The sequence below is a fragment of the Pongo abelii genome, chromosome 4 (genome assembly GCF_028885655.2).
Source record: "Pongo abelii isolate AG06213 chromosome 4, NHGRI_mPonAbe1-v2.0_pri, whole genome shotgun sequence".
NCBI lineage: Eukaryota > Metazoa > Chordata > Mammalia > Primates > Hominidae > Pongo > Pongo abelii.
Genome location: NC_071989.2, coordinates 166,340,893 through 166,358,117, shown reverse-complemented (window position 1 = coordinate 166,358,117; position 17,225 = coordinate 166,340,893). Strand labels below are relative to the sequence as shown.

Genomic DNA, 17,225 nt, shown 5'->3' with positions numbered 1-17,225 from the left:
AACCAATGTATTTCTTAAATGTATTTGATTGATGTCTCATGCCTGCCTAAAATGTATAAAACCAAGCTGCGCCCCAACCACCTTGGGCACATGTTCTCAGGCCCTCCTGAGGGCTGTGTCATGGGTCATGGTCACTCATATTTGGCTCAGAATAAATCTCTTCAAATATTTTACAGTTTGACTATTTTCATCAACACTAAATTTAAAAAATGATATAATTTTTCTCTCTTAATTTCTTTAAACAATCTGTTTAAAGCAATAAATGTATTACTGTATTACATAGTTTATAATATATATAGGCACCATATATATGTCAATAATAGCATACAGGGAGGAGGAGGAAATGGAGACCTACTGGTGAAATGTAGCTATATTTCACCAGAATTAAGTTAGTATTAACCTGGAGAGGACTGTGATGGGTTAAGGATACATGCAAACACACTTGCACACACTAAACCTCAAAAACTTGCTTAAAAAACACTAACATAGGAATTGAAATGGTAAGCTAAAACATATTTGTATAATCAAAGAAAAGTGATATAAGAGAACCATAGGAACAAACAAGTATATAGAAAACAAGTTCTAAAATGACAAACATAAATCTAAGTATACCAATAATTTTTTACATTAAATTTTACTGGACTAGAAACTCCACTCATAGGCAGTGGTAGTAATATGAGATTGAGTATTTTTTTTCCAAAGAAAAAACTTTATATTTAAAATACAATAGAAAGAAAGTAATTTAATGGTAAAAGATATATGAAGCAAACAGTAACCACAAGAGATCTGGAGAGACTATATTTAAATATATTTTAATACAAGAACTATCGTAGAGACTGAGGAGAACATTTCATAATGATAAAAAGGGTTAATTAATAAAAAAGATACAGCATTACAAATATAATTGCACCTAATTATAGAGCCCCAAAATATGCAGAAGAAAAATCGACAGAATAAAAAAAAAGAAAGACTATCCAGTAATTATATTTGGTTACGTCAATATTTCTTTTCAGTTTTTATTTTATTGTGTTTTATTTTTTTGACATGGAGTCTCGTTCTGTCACCCAGACTGGAGTGCAGTGGTGCAATCTTGGCTCACTGCAACTTCTGCCTCCCAGGTCCCGGTTCAAGCAGTTCTCCTCCCTCAGCCTCCCGAGTAGCTGGGATTACAGGCATGCACCACCATGCCCATCTAATTTTTGTATTTTTAGTAGAGATGGGGTTTCACCATTTTGGCCAGGCTGGTCTTGAACTCCTGACCTCGTGATCCGCCCTCCTTGGCCCCCCAAAGAGCTAGGATTACAGGCCTGAGCCACTGTGCCTGGCGGGTATGTCTATCTATATATATATATATATAAAAAAAATATATATATAAGTATATATATATAAATATATATATAAATATATATATAAAAATATATATATAAATATATATATATAAAAATATATATATAAATATATATATATATAAAAATTATACTTTAAGTTCTAGGGTACATGTGCACAACTTGCAGGTTTGTTACATATGTATACATGTGCCATGTTGGTATGCTGCACTCATTAACTCGTCATTTACATTAGGTATATCTCCTAATGCTATCCCTCCCCCCTCCCCCAACCCAACAACAGGCCCAAGTGTGTGATGTTCCCCTTCCTGTGTCCATGTGTTCTCATTGTTCAATTCCCACCTATGAGTGAGAACACGCGGTGTTTGGTTTTTTGTCCTGGTGATAGTTTGCTGAGAATGATGGTTTCCAGCTTCATCCATGTCCCTACAAAGGACATGAACGCCTCCTTTTTTATGGCCGCATAGTATTCCATGGTATATATGTGCCACATTTTCTTAATCCAGTCTATCATTGATGGACATTTGGGTTGGTTCCAAGTCTTTGCTATTGTGAATAGTGCCACAATAAACATACGTGTGCATGTGTCTTTATAGCAGCATGATTTATAATCCTTTGGGTATATACCCAGTAATGGGATGGCTGGGTCAAAGGGTATTTCTAGTTCTAGATCCTTGAGGAATCACCACACTGTCTTCCACAATGGTTGAACTAGTTTACAGTCCCACCAACAGTGTAAAAATGTTCTTATTTTTCCACATCCTCTCCAGCACCTGTTATTTCCTGACTTTTTAATGATTGCCATTCTAACTGGTGTGAGATGGTATCTCATTGTGGTTTTGATTTGCATTTCTCTGATGGCTAGTGATGATGAGCATTTTTTCATGTGTCTATTGGCTGCATAACTGTCTTCTTTTGAGAAGTGTCTGTTCATATCCTTTGCCCACTTTTTGATGAGTTGATTTTTTTCTTGTAAATTTGTTTAAGTTCTTTGTAGATTCTGGATATTAGGCCTTTGTCAGATAGGTAGATTGCAAACATTTTCTCCCATTCTGTAGGTTGCCTGTTCACTCTGATGGGTAGTTTCTTTTGCTGTGCAGAAGCTCTTTAGTTTAATTAGATCCCATTTGTTAATTTTTTGTTGCCATTGTATTTGGTGTTTTGGTGTTTAGACATGAAGTCCTTGCCCATGCCTATGTCCTGAATGGTACTGCCTAGGTTTTCTTCTAGGGTTTTTATGGTTTTAGGTCTAACATTTAAGTCTTTAATCCATCTTGAATTAATTTTTGGATAAGGTGTAAGGAAGGGATCCAGTTTCAGCTTTCTACCTACGGCTAGCCAGTTTTCCCAGCACCATTTATTAAATAGGGAATCCTTTCCCCATTTCTAGTTTGTGTCAGGTTTATCAAAGATCAGATGGTTGTAGATGTGTGGTATTATTTCTGAGAGCTCTGTTCTGTTCCATTGGTCTATATCTCTGTTTTGGTACCAGTACCATGCTGTTTTGGTTACTGTAGCCTTGTAGTATAGTTTGAAGTCAGGTAGCCTGATGCCTCCAGCTTTGTTCTTTTGACTTAGGATTGTCTTGGCAATGCGGGCTCTTTTTTGGTTCCATATGAAGTTTAAAGTAGTTTTTTCCATTTCTGTGAAGAAAGTCTTTGGTAGCTTGATGGGGATGGCATTGAATCTATAAATTACCTTGGGCAGTATGGCCATTTTCATGGTATTGATTCTTCCTATCCATGAGCATGGAATGTTCTTTCATTTGTTTGTGTCCTCTTTTATTTTGTTGAGCGGTGGTTTGTAGTTCTCCTTGAAGAGGTCCTTCACATCCCTTGTAAGGTGGATCCCTAGGTATTTTATTCTCTTTGAAGCAATTGTGAATGGGAGTTCACTCGTGATTTGGCTCTCTATTTGTCTGTTATTGGTGTATAAGAATGCTCATGATTTTTGCACATTGATTTTGTATCCTGAGACTTTGCTGAAGTTGCTTATCAGCTTAAGGAGATTTTGGGCTGAGATGATGGGGTTTTCTAAATATACAATCATGTCATCTGCAAACAGGGGCAATTTGACTTCCTCTTTTCCTAACTGAATACCCTTTATTTCTTTCTCCTGCCTGATTTCCCTGGCCAGAACTTCCAACACTATGTTGAATAGGAGTGGTGAGAGAGGGCATCCCTGTCTTGTGCCAGTTTTCAAAGGGAATTCTTCCAGTGTTTGCCCATTCAGTATGATATTGGCTGTGGGTTTGTCATAAATAGCTCTTACTATTTTGAGGTACGTCCCATCAATACTAAATTTATTGAGAGATTTTAGCATGAAGGGCTGTTGAATTTTGTCAAAGGCCTTTTCTGCATCTATTGAGATAATCATGTGGTTTTTGTCTTTGGTTCTGTTTATATGCTGGATTACATTTATTGATTTGCATATGTTGAACCAGCCTTGCATCCCAGGGATGAAGCCCACTTGATCATGGTGGATAAGCTTTTTGATGTGCTGCTGGATTCATTTTGCCAGTATTTTATTGAGGATTTTTGCATTGATGTTCATCATGGATATTGGTCTAAAATTCTCTTTTTTTGTTGTGTCTCTGCCAGGCTTTGGTATCAGGATGATGCTGGCCTCATAAAATGAGTTAGGGAGGATTTCCTCTTTTTCTATTGATTGGAATAGTTTCAGAAGGAATGGTACCAGCTCCTCCTTGTACCTCTGGTAGAATTCGGCTGTGAATCCGTCTGGTCCTACTTGGTTGGTAGGTTATTAATTATTGCCTCAATTTCAGAGCCTGTTATTGGTCTATTCAGGGATTCAACTTCTTCCTAAACATATTCTGATGGCAATTGATTGAAAAAGTTATTATCAGTAGAAAGGAATGTCTGAGTTATGATAAAGGTTTGTGAAGACCTAGGTTTTATCATGCAGACAAAGCCTCCAGCAGGCACTAGAGAGAAGACTCTCAATGTTTCTTATCAGATATAAGGTTTGTGTTGGTTAATGCTGGAGGAGTATAATGAGGCATGTCCAACCCCTACTTCCTTTCATGGCCTGAACCAGTCTTTCAGGTTAAATTTTAGAGTTCCCTGGCTGAGGAGAAAGTCCAATCAGATTTTTGTGGGGGAGGCTTTTGAATTTTATTTTTGGTTTACACGTCAAAGAAAAAACCTCTGGGGAAATTATAAAATATTTTCTACTGAATGACTGTAAAATCAGAGCATATCAAAATTAATGCAGGTAAAGCAATATTTAGAGAGAAATTTATTTAAAAATTTCTTTAAAAATTAGAAAGGAAGGCTTTAATAACCTAGAAAAATTAATTAAGCTTCCACCTTAAGAAACTACAAAAAGAAAAGCCAAAGTAGAATGAAGGACTAAAGACCACAGCAGAAATCAATAAAAAGAAAACAGCAAAACAATAGAGAAAATTAGTGAAACTTACAGTTAATTCCTTGAAAAGATCTGCAAAATTGATAACTTTTTAGTCAAATGACCAAGAAAAAAAGAGAGAAGACAGAAATTACCAAAATTGGGATTAAAAGAGGAAGCATTCTGAACCCTATGGAAATTAAAAGGCTTATAAAGGAATATTTTGAACAACCTTATGCCAAAAATTTGTCAACTTAGATGAAATGGGCAACTTCATTAACAGAAATGATCAAAGTAGACTCAAAAAGAAATTATAAAATTTGCATAGATATATACCAGTGAAAATCATTAAAGTATTTAATTAAATTATTTTAGAATCTTCTTCAAAGGAAAGTCCAGGCCTGCATGGTTTTACTGGGAACTCTATTAACATTTAAATAATTAATAATACCAATCCAATGGAAATCTTTTCAAGAACTGAAGAAAAGGGGACACTTTACAGCTTATTTTACCCTGATACTAAAAGCCACAAAGATATCACAAGAAAATTATAGAACAACACTCCTCATGAATGTAAATGCTAAAATTGTTTAAATAACAACAAATTAGATCCAGTAATGTACAAAAACAATTATACACTATTACCAAGTGTGGTTGATTTATTACAGGAATGTTCTTTAGCTTAACATCTGAATATCAATTCATGTAATACATATATTAATAGAATAAATCAGTGGTCAGCAAACTATAGCCCCTGGCCAAATCTGGCATGACATTTGTTTTTGCAAATAAAGTTTACTGAAACAAAGCCAAGCCCCTTCATTTGCATATTGTCTATGGTTGCTTTCTGCTACAAAAGCAGAGTTGATTGGTTGCAACAGAGTTGATTGGTCATCATATGGCTCACAAAACCAAAAATATTTACTATATAGCCTTTTCTGGAAAATTTTGCTGACCCTTAAAGGAAAAAGCCATATAATCGTCTAAATAGACACAGACAAACTATTTGATAAAATTGAACTACTATTCATGGTAGAATTCTCAATAAACTAGGAATAGAAGGAAACTTTCTTACTTTGATAAAAGGCAGCTACATAAACCTATGACTAAAAACATGCTTAAAGGTGAATGACTGAATGCTTTCTTCCTAAGATTGGGTACAAGGCAAAAGGATGTACACTCTCACCACTTCTATTTAACCTTGGACTAAAAGTTCCAGCCAGTGCAATAAGGTAAGAAAATAAAAATACAAAAATCAACATACAACCAACTGCAAAGGAAGTTTTAAAAAATTACATTCACAATAGCATAAAAAGACTAAAGTATTCAGAAATAAAGTTAATGAAAGAAGTACAGGACAGTACACTGAAAAGTATAAAACATTGTCAAAGGAAATTAAGACCTAAATAAATGGAGATATGTCCCATGTTTGCAAACAGGAAAATACAGTATCGTCAAGGTATCAGTTTTCCCAAAATTGATCCATAGATTCAATACAATTTCTATCTAAATACCATTAGGGTTTGCTTCAAAAGAAATTGATAAGATGAACCTAAAATTTATCTTTTAAATCCAAAGGACCAAGAAAAGCCAATATGATTTTATGAAAGAATAAAGTTCAAGGACTTACATGATTTCAAAATTTCAAAATTTACCATAAAACTAGAGTAATCAAGACTGTGGTATTGGCATAAAAATAAGTATATAGCTTGGTATGGTGACTCATGTATATAATCCAGCCTGGGTAACAGAGTAAGAACCCCATTTGTAACAAAAGAAAAAAAAATAGATACTGTAAACCAAAAATAAAATTCTAAATTCCCCAACCAATGGAATGGACCCCTCCTTTTGGCCAAGGTCATTTTATTTTATTTTATTTTTTTGAGACTGGGTCTCACTCTGTTGCCCAGCCTGGAGTGCACTGGTGCAGTCTCAGCTCACTGCAACCTCTGCTTCCTGAACTCAAGCAATTCTCCAGCCTCAGCCTCCTGGGTAGCTAGGACTACAGGTACACGTCATCACGCCTGACTAATTTTTGTATTTTTTTGTAGAGACGAGATTTTGCCACGTTGCCCAGGCTGGTCTAAAATTCCTGGACTCAAGCAATACTTTTGTCTCAGCCTTCCAAAGTGCTGGAATACAGGCATGAACAACTGCACTGGGCTAGGGCATTTTAAAGTAAACCTAAAACACTAGCTCAGGCTACAATGGGAATGGGTGGTCAGACATGTCTCATTAAACATTCCTCCCTTTGGAATTCAGGCACAGCTGACCAGCATCCACATAGAAACAGTGACGTTCAGACTGACAGAATAGACTTTTTATGTCTGATATTCTCTGAAGCCTACTATCTGGAGGCTTTATCTGCATAATAAGAACCTTGGTATCCACAACCCCATAACTTAACCCAGACACTCCCTTCAGTTGATTCTAGGTCTTTAGATAAATCTTTCAACCAATTGCCAATCAGAAAATCTTTGAATCCACCTGTGATCTGGAAGCCCTGATTTGAGTTGTCACCCCTCTCTGGACTGAAGCTATGTACATCTTACAGTATTGAATGATGTCCTATGTCTCCCTAAAATGTATAAAAGCAAGTTGTAGCCCGACCACCTTGGTGACATGTTGTCAGGACTTCTTGAGGCTATGTCATGGGCATGTCCTTAACCTTGGCAAAATAACTTCTAAATTGATTGAGGCTTGTCTCAGATACTTTTGGTTTACAGTACATAGATGGAAGGAATGGAAGGAACAGAACAGAGAGTTCAGAAATACACCCATGCATCTATTGTCAATTACACTTTGATAATTGAAATCAGAATATGAACTGAAATCTTGCACAAAATTAACACCAGCTTTCTTATTGGACCCCACCACTTAACCAAAGTTAGCCTTTGGGTTGGGGGTTTCCACAGTAGAGTGGGACCATTCCATGGTCACCAGAAAGATGTTACCAGATCCTAGCACTTACTTGGAATATCTGCACTATAGGCTCATCTGGGTCTCCAGAAAGATGTTATAGGAAAGGGGTCCAGGTCCAGAACCTAAGAGAAGATTCTTGGATCTCACACAAGAAAGAATTCAGGGTGAGTCCACAGAGTAAAGTGAAAGCAAGTTTAAGAAAGTAAAGGAATAAAAGAATGGCTACTCCATAGACAGAGCGCTGGTTGCCCATTTTTATGGTTAGTACTTGATGATATGCTAAACAAGGGGTGAATTATTCATGCATCCCTTTTTAGACCCTATAGGGTAATGTCCTGATGTTGCCATGGCATCTGTAAACTATCATGGCACTGGTGGGAGTGTAGCAGTGAGGATGATAAGAAGTGACTCTTGTTGCCATCTAGGTTTTGGTGGGTTTTAGCCAGCTTCTTTACTGCAACCTGTTTTATCTGCAAGCTGTTTATGACCTGTATTTTATGCCAGCCTCCTATCTCACACTGTGACTTAGAATGCCTTAACTGTCTGGGAATGCAGCCTAGTACGTTTCAGCCTCATTTTACACAGCTTCTACTCAAAATGGAGTTGCTCTGATTCACACGCCTGACATTACCCCCTCCCTTTTATAATCCTAAGGGTTTGTATAATTTTAATCCTAAGGGTTGCAGAGGGTTGAAAATCCATTTTCTGTAACTTCTTCATGCTGAATAGGAGCAATGATATTCCTGCCTAACTATGAGCGTCTCTTGTATTCAGGGTAGAAAGGAGCTCAGTCAGAAAGCATCAGTATGGTGAGGGCAATTCATAACTCCAAGTTTTGACAAAAGGTGATATCTGGAAGATTCATAAGTGTGCTCAGAATTAGAATACTGATTTAGATTTTTACATTATCCATCCCTCTTGTTTCCTCTGAGCAGCAGTCAGATGTCACTAGTTGGTTCAGAGGAATAAGCAGGGTTAGCCTAAATTGCAGAAACAGACTTAAAAACAACTGATGAGACTAGAGTTTAATAACAAGTGTACCACAGTTTCTGAAACATAATTTCTCTCTCCAGTTTCCCATTTTTACTAAAGTCAAATCATGGTAAGACTGATTTGCTTTATTATACTTGGCCTGATTATTTGTATAAAGTGCAATAAGAATAATTATTTTTTACATAACCGCTTTTTAAATTGGCTTTGATGCAACTTTATTCCATAGAAGGACTCTCAGATAAGACTTTTTTAGAGCTGAGCCCTGCCATAGGTTTGTACCCTCAAATACCTATGAGGTGAGTAAATTCCCCTCCTCTTGGGGTCCCAAGATAACCTGGGGATCCTGGACCTGTTAGAAAGTGACATTCTTTATTTACCACAGGTCAGAAACCCTGTACAGGGGCTGTTGTAGACAAGGTCTGAGGCCAATTCCCCAAGGGGCTTTTATTGGCTTTACAAGTCAAGTTTGATTCCTTAAAGGGAAACATGCCATTCCAGTCAAAGCATTGGTAAAATAATCAGTGTTTCCAATTGTGTCCTGTTGCAAAAGAAAAGAGGTTCTTATTGCACTTATGCAAATAACTATATTGCCATAATGTAAGAATACTCACAAATAGTTTCCACATTCTGGAGAAATTAGGTAGCGAGAACCAAATATGCTTCAAATGTTATTCACAGCAATATACTTTACTCAATTGCTACAAGCTGCAAATAGCTCAAAAGATAAGTTTCCTTGACTCTGAAAAACAAAACAAAGGATCAGCAGCATTTTAAGCAAAGTTAAAATGATTACTTTAGTCTTCTATTAGTTCAGTCAATGCAGTTAACTTCTGTTCTGCTTGATATTCCTGAACATTTCAGCTCTCCATGAGTATTCTGAAAGTGTTTTCCTTTATTTTAATATCACAATTTCCAAAGTTATCAGAAACCTGCATTTAAGAACACCTGTTAGAGTTCTACAGTTGATTATAAACCAACTTTTGAAGAGGATTAAAAGACAACAATTGTGTGTGGATGACAAAAAGTCTTAGTACAGCCACTATTAAAGTCACAATTGATAAGGAAATTTGCTTCCTTCTGTGGTATACAATGATTTTATGTAACAATTATAATTATTCACAATATACACCAAGTCATATCAGAATTATAAGACTTTTAAAAATAATTTTCAATATATACCAACAATACATTTATACAATTACAGCCCCCCAAAATCCAAACACCATTTTACATTTGATAATGTTTCCTGTATGGTTTTTGTACCAAATAAACCAAATGTGACTCTTGCATTAGTGCATTATTGATGACAAACCCAATTCTTTATAAAACTTTATAGACAAATGTATTCAATCTTAATCAGTTTGACTATAAGATAAGATTTTCACAAACCTTTTATAACCCTTTACATATTTTTGCTAAAGAGCAAATCATAGCAGGTTTTTGCTCTAAAAAAAACTTGCGCTTTTATTCCAATGTTTAATTTATAGAAAAACTGAATACCCCTTTAACTTTAACCAATATATTCACACACAGAATGTCTTACAATTAATTTTTCACGAACTTTCCAAAACTTGTTTAAACATTCAGCTTCATTCTATCTAACTTAAAACAATAATTTAACCATTTAATCTAAGGAAGAAAATTTACATTCTCATGACTTCTAATGATCTTTTACCAAAAACACATTTCACTTTCCTTACACACCTTATGTGTAGAACTATTCTTCAGTAGTCTCAACTACATGTTACAATGTTAACTTTCAGCGATTTTTACTTTTAGTGAAAACCCTGGTTGGTAAGCATTTTAATTATGTACTAGGTGTGCAGCCTAGGATACAGACAGAAGTGCAGATAAGGTCTGACTTTTTCTAGCATTGCTTGGGGTATGGCTAACATCACATGTCCTCAGGCCTTATCTAGACTCTAATATGGTCAAAGTAGGTAAATTAAACAATTTTCAAAAGTGAAAGCAGCAGCTTATGACCTTAAAGCATTTAGCAAACCTAATATCTGACCTGCATAATTTAGACCAAATGTTTACATTTTAAGATATTTTTATTTTACCAATAATCTTTAAAACTGTCTTCATTTCCCAAAGATTACTTAAGTCACATGAACTATATAAAAGGCATTATACGTTTAATTTTTCTCACAAAAATATGACTTAAGCACTTATTATTTTTAACCAATTAATCAAAGCTCTGTTATATACAAACACCACACACATGACACACATAAATACACAGACAGACAGAAGATAAAGGACTCATCTCCTAAGATGGGAATTGAACCCTGAACCCGGGCCACCACTGTGAAAGAGAAAGCACAGCCACATGGTTACAAGGTCAAGCTCCCAAGGACATACAAGACAAGAGGGAAACCTCATCCGGTTTTTTTCAGAGACCCGCAGCAAAGTTTGTAACTGACCAGTTTGCTGGGCCATCTTGAACAGCAGGCTTATAGGTGTCCTAAGCCCATGTTCTATCCTAAGGTACCCGTCTTTATGACAGAACAATACAGAATGACACAGGAAACACATCAGATTGGCTACAGCTTAAGACTAGCCTCACAAATCCTTTCTTCCATTAATCAAAACTTTGTAAGAAACAGTGATTTTTACCATTCCTACAACCAGTTTGCACAGAGAGAGACGATAGCATTGCCTGAGGCAAGGTGGGGAAGGCCAGGCATTCAGGGAAGCCAGAGAAAGATCCACCTACTGCAGCGACAGTGAAGAGTTCAGGTGGCCACTTCTCGGTAGTGAAAGGATGTTTTCCAGCAGTCCCATCAGCTCTCAATTTTCTCCTTATGGGAAGAAAAAGCTCCTCATGTCCCATGATCCTGTACCTGCCTAACCCTGTCATCCACATCCGTCAGCAAAGAGTACAAGGCAGATTATTCCAAGGAGAAAAGAAGTTAACAACCCGTAGTGCCAAACCTGTTCTTAGCCAAAAGGGACTTTACCGAGAAGGGCTTCTAGCCCCCTAAATCTTAGAAGGGACTCTAACTCTCCTAAGTTGGGCCTGTAACCCAATCCCATCCTTTATCTGGGTACCCCACCACTTACCCAAAGTTGTCCAATCAGTGCTATAGTCTATTTCCTTTGAGTCAGGAGTCTCCTAAGTATCGTCTCTTTAGGGTTCACCAGAAGGATGTTACCGGACCCCACCACTTACCCAAAGTTAGCCTTTGGGTCAGGGTTTCCATACTGCAGTCCATTCCATAGTTGCCAGAAAGATGTTACAAGACCTCACCACTTACTGGGGGCTTATGCACTATAATCCCACCTGGGTCACCAGAAAGATGTTACAGGAAAGGGGTCCAGATCCAGACCCCAGAAGAGGGTTCTTGGATCTCGCACAAGGAAGAATTCAGAGTGAGTCCATAAAGTGAAAGCGAGTTTATTCAGAAAGTAAAGGAATAAAATAATGGCTACTCCATAGACTGAGCAACCCCAAGGGTTGCTGGTTGCCCATTTTTATGGTTATTTCTTGATGATAAGCTAAACAAGGGGTGGATTATTCATGCCTCCCTTTTTTAGACCATATAGGGTAACTTCCTGACATTGCGGTGGCATCTGTAAGCTGTCATGCTGCCTGTGTGAGTGTAGCAGTGAGGATGACAAGAGGTCATTCTCGTCACCATCTTGGTTTTTGTGGGTTTTAGCCAGCTTCTTTATTGCAAGCCGTTTTATCAGCAAGGTTTTTATGACCTGTACTTTGTGCCAGCCTCCTATCTCATCCTGTGACTTAGAATGCCTTAACTGTCTGGGAATGCGACCCAGTACGTTTCAGATTCATTTTACCCAGCACCTACTCAAGATGGAGGTGCCCTGGTTCACACACCTCTGACAACTTATTTGCCTCTTTTATCAGCTTTTGCTCGTGCATACAGTTGCCTCTCCCATTTAAAACTTAGTACAGTGGTTCTCAAAGTGTGGTATGGGAACTGACACTTTCAGAGTCAGCTAGGTTAAAACTATTTTCATAATAATCCTAATGTAATATTTGCTCTTTTCACTTCATTCTCTTGTGAGTGTAAGGTGGGGAAAATATAATTTTTTCCTGTGAAAATGTGTTACCACAGAACGGTTTTATTGTTGACATTTTAAATGAGTTGCTAACTATCTTTAAAATTTGTTTTTATTTACAACATGGTAAATATTGATAGATAAAATCCACATGAACGAAAGCTTTTTGGGATCTTCAATAGTTTTTTTTTTTTTTTTTGAGACAGAATCTTGCTCTGTTGCCCAGGCTGGAGCACAGTGGCACGATCTCTGCTCACTGCAACCTCTGCCTCCCAGGTTCAAGCGATTCTCCTGCCTCAGCCTCCCGAGTAGCTGGAATTACAGGCACTTGCCACCATGCCCAGCTAATTTTTGTATTTTTAGTAGAGACGAGGTTCCACCATGTTGGCCAGGCTGGTCTCGAACTCCTGACCTCAAGTGATCCGCCTGCCTGAGCCTCCCAAATTGCTGGGATTACAGGCGTGAGCCACCGCGCCCAGCCCAGGATCTTCAATAGTTTTTATGGGAATAATGAGTTCTTGAGATAAAAGTTTGAAAACCATTGCCCTTGTCTATCTGCCAGGTATAAGAACTCCTATTGACCACATTTGTTACCAGAGGATTAGACAATAAATTGGAGTGGTCTTCTTTGAGTGATGACTTGTCTTGATTGCAAAAATCATCTACGTCAAGATAAACTATAGTTTTTGGCCAGAATGTCATTTAGAAATGCAGCAAATATTAATACAGGATTTCCTTTTGTTTTTCTTGGTGATGTTTAATGGAAATAAACACAATACTAGTAAAAGGAGAAACATAAACATGGCAAGGATTTGGAAGAGTGTCTAGCATAAGAGTAAGCTCTTAACACAGGTAGTAATTATTACTATTTTATTATTACCCTATCACAGTCGCTATTCATTTATTTTTTCAACAAGTATTTATTGAGTACTATATGCTAGGCTCAATGGTCTGCATTGCGGATTCAATGATGGGCAAAACACAAACTGTTCTGCCTTCAAGGACTTTATAGTCAAGTGGGAGAGGCAGTGGAATCATCACATAAAAATTCTAATTACAAATTGTGGTAAGCAAACGAAGTGATAGAGGTATAAGTAGACCAAGATTTGATCTGATTTTCAGAGTCAGTAAAAGCTTCTCTGAAGAAGTCGCAGTTGAGCAGCAATTTGAAAAATGTGCAGGAGGAATTAAGGAGACACAAAGGAAAGAGTAGCGCGCTGAGCACGTTTAAACACCCTGCAGTAGAAAGAGAATGATGAGGGGGCCAATGTGGCTGAAACCCAAAGACTCAATAACTATTTAATGGCAAAAACCACAATTACTTTTGCACCAATCTAATAGTAGCAGCAGTAGGAGGTTAGATCCCAAGCCATTGGGGGATTTTTAAGGCTTTGCTAAGAATTTTAGACTTTCATTACATGATCAGTGGGGAGCCACGTAAAGTTTAGGAAAAGCGTGACAACCTTAGATTTGCGTTTTCGAAAGATCACTGGCAGCTGGAGTGTAGTGGGGCAAGGGTGACAAGCAGGGAGACTATTTACAGGGTTACGGCAGTATCCCAGTGAAAGATGCTGGGAGACTGGAACAGGATAATGGCAGGTAGAGACACAAAACAGTGGATGAATTTGGGATGTATAATATTTCGGAAGTAGGGCCACAGGGCCTGGTGATTAATCTAAACTTTAGCACAATAATCACACAAAGTCGAAGATCCTCCCCAGCAAGATTAGCTAATAGGTTATTGATAAGTTGCAAAATCTTCCCCATTCTCCCTTGGCAAAGATTCAAAAGCCCTGGTGATACTCAGGGCCGACAGATTACTCAGGCCTCAAAGAGCGCGTGCACAAGGCCGTCGCTCGCCTTGTGACGCAAGACTTCATTCCCTGGATGTCAGTGGCCTGGAAGCGCAACGTTTCCTGGGCAACGCCATTGTCGCAGCTCCGGGCGGGGGAGGGATGACTAAAGACAACGGCCGGCCGTAAGAGAACTCCACAAGAGAGAGTCAGAGCGAAAATGTGCAACAAGTGCGGCGGCTCCTGCCATGGCAGGTGATTCGAGGACTCAGCACGAGGCGAGAGTAGGAACCGGGAAGAGCCGGAAAACCCGCCTGTGATTGGCCGTCCACGGGTATCAGTCGCTTGTCATTGGGTGAGGCCCAGACAGACAGCTGCGCTTTGAAACGCGTAGGGTTCTGGGTAGCAAAGGCCTTGCAAGGCTCTTAACCGAAAGGGGGAGGGGGAAGGTCGCCAACAAACGGCTGAGCTCACAATCCAGGCCGGGGTGTCCCCCTCCCCCATGGAGAGAGCCAGACCGGAGCCGCCGCCTTAGCCGCGCCCGTTGCGTCCCGCTCCGCCCCCGCTGCCGATCGAGGGCACCTCCTTTTGGGCAGCAGCCATGGAGCCCCCTCCGTCGTCTCCCACATTGAGCGCGGCCGCCAGTGCGACCTTGGCCTCGTCGTGCGGGGAGGCCGTGGCGTCCAGCTTACAGCCCGCGGTGCGGCGGCTGCTGCAGGTGAAGCCAGAGCAGGTGTTGCTGCTACCACAGCCTCAGGCCCGGAACGAGGAAGCCGCTGCCTCGCCCGCGCAGGCCCGGCTGTTGCAGTTCAGGCCGGACCTGCGGCTCCTGCCGCCGCCGGCAGCGTCAGACGGCGCCACCACCAGGCCCGAGTTGCACCCGGTGCAGTCCGGGGCGCTGCATGTCAAGGCCAAGAAGCAGGAGCTGGGGCCCAGCCTGGATCAGTCAGTGGGGCCTCGGGGGGCCGTCGAAACCGGTCCTAGAGCCTCCAGGGTGGTCAAGTTGGAAGGTCCCGGGCCGGCCCTCGGCTACTTCCGAGGGGACGAGAAGGGCAAGCTGGAGGCGGAGGAGATCATGAGAGACGCGATGCAAGGCGGGGAAGGCAAAAGCCCGGCGGCCATCCGAGAAGGTGTGATCAAAACGGAGGAACCCGAGAGACTCCTCGAGGACTGCAGGCTCGGCACGGAGCCCGCATCCAATGACCTGGTTCATGGCAGCGCGGAGGTCATCTTGGCTCCAACGTCCGGTGCCTTTGGGCCGCACCAGCAAGACCTTAGGATCCCTTTGACTCTCCACACGGTCCCCCCTGGGGCCCGGATCCAGTTTCAGGGAGCTCCGCCTTCAGAGCTGATAAGATTGACCAAAGTCCCCCTGACACCAGTGCCTATTAAAATGCAGTCCCTACTGGAGCCTTCTGTAAAAATTGAAACCAAAGATGTCCCGCTCACCGTGTTGCCCTCAGATGCAGGTATTAGACAGCAGGGGAGTCGGGTTTTCAAAACTGCGTCTGTGTTGCCCATAGCTGTTTTGTCAGCAGTTCCCAAGTCTAAACTACAAAAGTAAAGTAATGGAACTGATTGTTTTCAGGGCAGAGTCTGCACAGGTATCACTTCTGATCGACTTGTACATATAGCAGTAAAATACATGAATGTCTTCAAGATTCTCAAGTATTTTTTTAAAAATCGATTTTAAGGCCCGGTATTTAGATAGGACTAATTTTTGTACACAAAAATAGAAGTATTCTTGCTAGACAGCGCAGAGCCCTCAGTTTATATACTACAAATAATCAAGATTAAACATATTGTAGTATAACAGCTCAGTACTTTTATATGTATCAAGAAATAGAATAAATAATGGTGTTTAATGAAAAAAGTGATTATAATTAAACAGGAAAGTTTATACCGATTATAGAGGCTACCTTTAAAAATGAACAATAAACATTCTTCTAGCAGAAAACAATACGTGATTCAATGTAATATTTTAGTGTTTATTCCTCTGAAAGGTAATGACTTATAGAAATATTGAAAAGAATACAGTAGAATGAGCCATAAATATTGTTTTTAAAGAAATGACTAGTTGCAGCAGTAACAAGTACAAATACATGTTTTTATTTCTATTCAGTATTTCCAGATATATAGTTAGCAAATTCTTATTTTAAGATTTAGTTCGCACAGAACACTTTGCCAATGAACATCTTGGAAAGTCATATTAATCTTTGGTTCATATTTTCATTATGTTTATTGTTTTTTTAAATTTTCTGTGTTGATTCTTCCTCTCCACTCCACCCTGTTGCTTTTATCTTTAATGGTTTTTAGATTTTATCTTTGTTTTCTAAAGGAAAGAAAGGGAAAGCTTTCTTTATACTACTTATTTCATCCTTAGTGTTTTTAAGAAATTTTTAATATATGAAGTAATCCTAAAATAATATAATAAATTTATGGATAGTTATTTTTGATAAAATACATGAGAGATGTGAATTTAGATAACTTCCTTTGTTGAAATTTCAACTGGCTCTGTGACTTTCTTTTTTTAAATTTTATTTTATGAAAAAGAGATGCTAGTCTCGAACTCCTGGGCTGAAGCAATCCTCTGCCTCGGCCTCCCAAAGTACTGAGGTTACAGGTGTGAGCCATTGTGCCTGCCTTCTCTGACTTTCAAAAAAATTACTTTTATTATTTTCTCTCATTTTTTTTCTGAGATATTGGCAGAGAGGTTCTAGGAATGAAGGTCAGAAGCAAGTGTGAGCCATTGCACCTCCCTTCTGTGACTTTCAAA

The 17,225-nt window shown here is 39.1% G+C and overlaps 2 protein-coding genes across 9 annotated transcripts in view; one reads left to right on the top strand and one right to left on the bottom strand.

Annotated features, from left to right (window-relative positions):
* The window catches only part of C4H5orf52 (chromosome 4 C5orf52 homolog), a 54,242-nt gene extending 43,119 nt beyond the window's left edge, over positions 1 to 11,123 (bottom strand). For 3 of the 7 annotated variants that reach the window (XM_054556145.1, XM_054556149.1, XM_054556144.1), the window contains exons 1-2: positions 11,054 to 11,121; positions 9,239 to 9,366 (exon numbers count right to left, since the gene is read on the bottom strand). The gene's annotated coding sequence lies outside the window, so the exon portion shown is untranslated. Of the gene's footprint in view, positions 1 to 9,238; positions 9,367 to 10,991 lie in introns of all 7 variants that reach the window. The other 4 variants (XM_054556151.1, XM_054556146.1, XM_063724360.1 and 1 more) reach the window with 4 other exon arrangements.
* A 90-nt stretch (positions 11,124 to 11,213) lies between these two features.
* SOX30 (SRY-box transcription factor 30) overlaps positions 11,214 to 17,225 on the top strand; it is a 29,455-nt gene continuing 23,443 nt past the window's right edge. The window contains exon 1 of one of the 2 annotated variants that reach the window (XM_054556143.1): positions 11,214 to 12,002. In XM_054556143.1, coding sequence (XP_054412118.1) covers positions 11,864 to 12,002 — 139 coding nt within the window. In that variant the 5' untranslated portion in view covers positions 11,214 to 11,863. Of the gene's footprint in view, positions 12,003 to 14,136; positions 15,919 to 17,225 lie in introns of those variants that run through there. The other variant, XM_002816133.5, reaches the window with a different exon arrangement.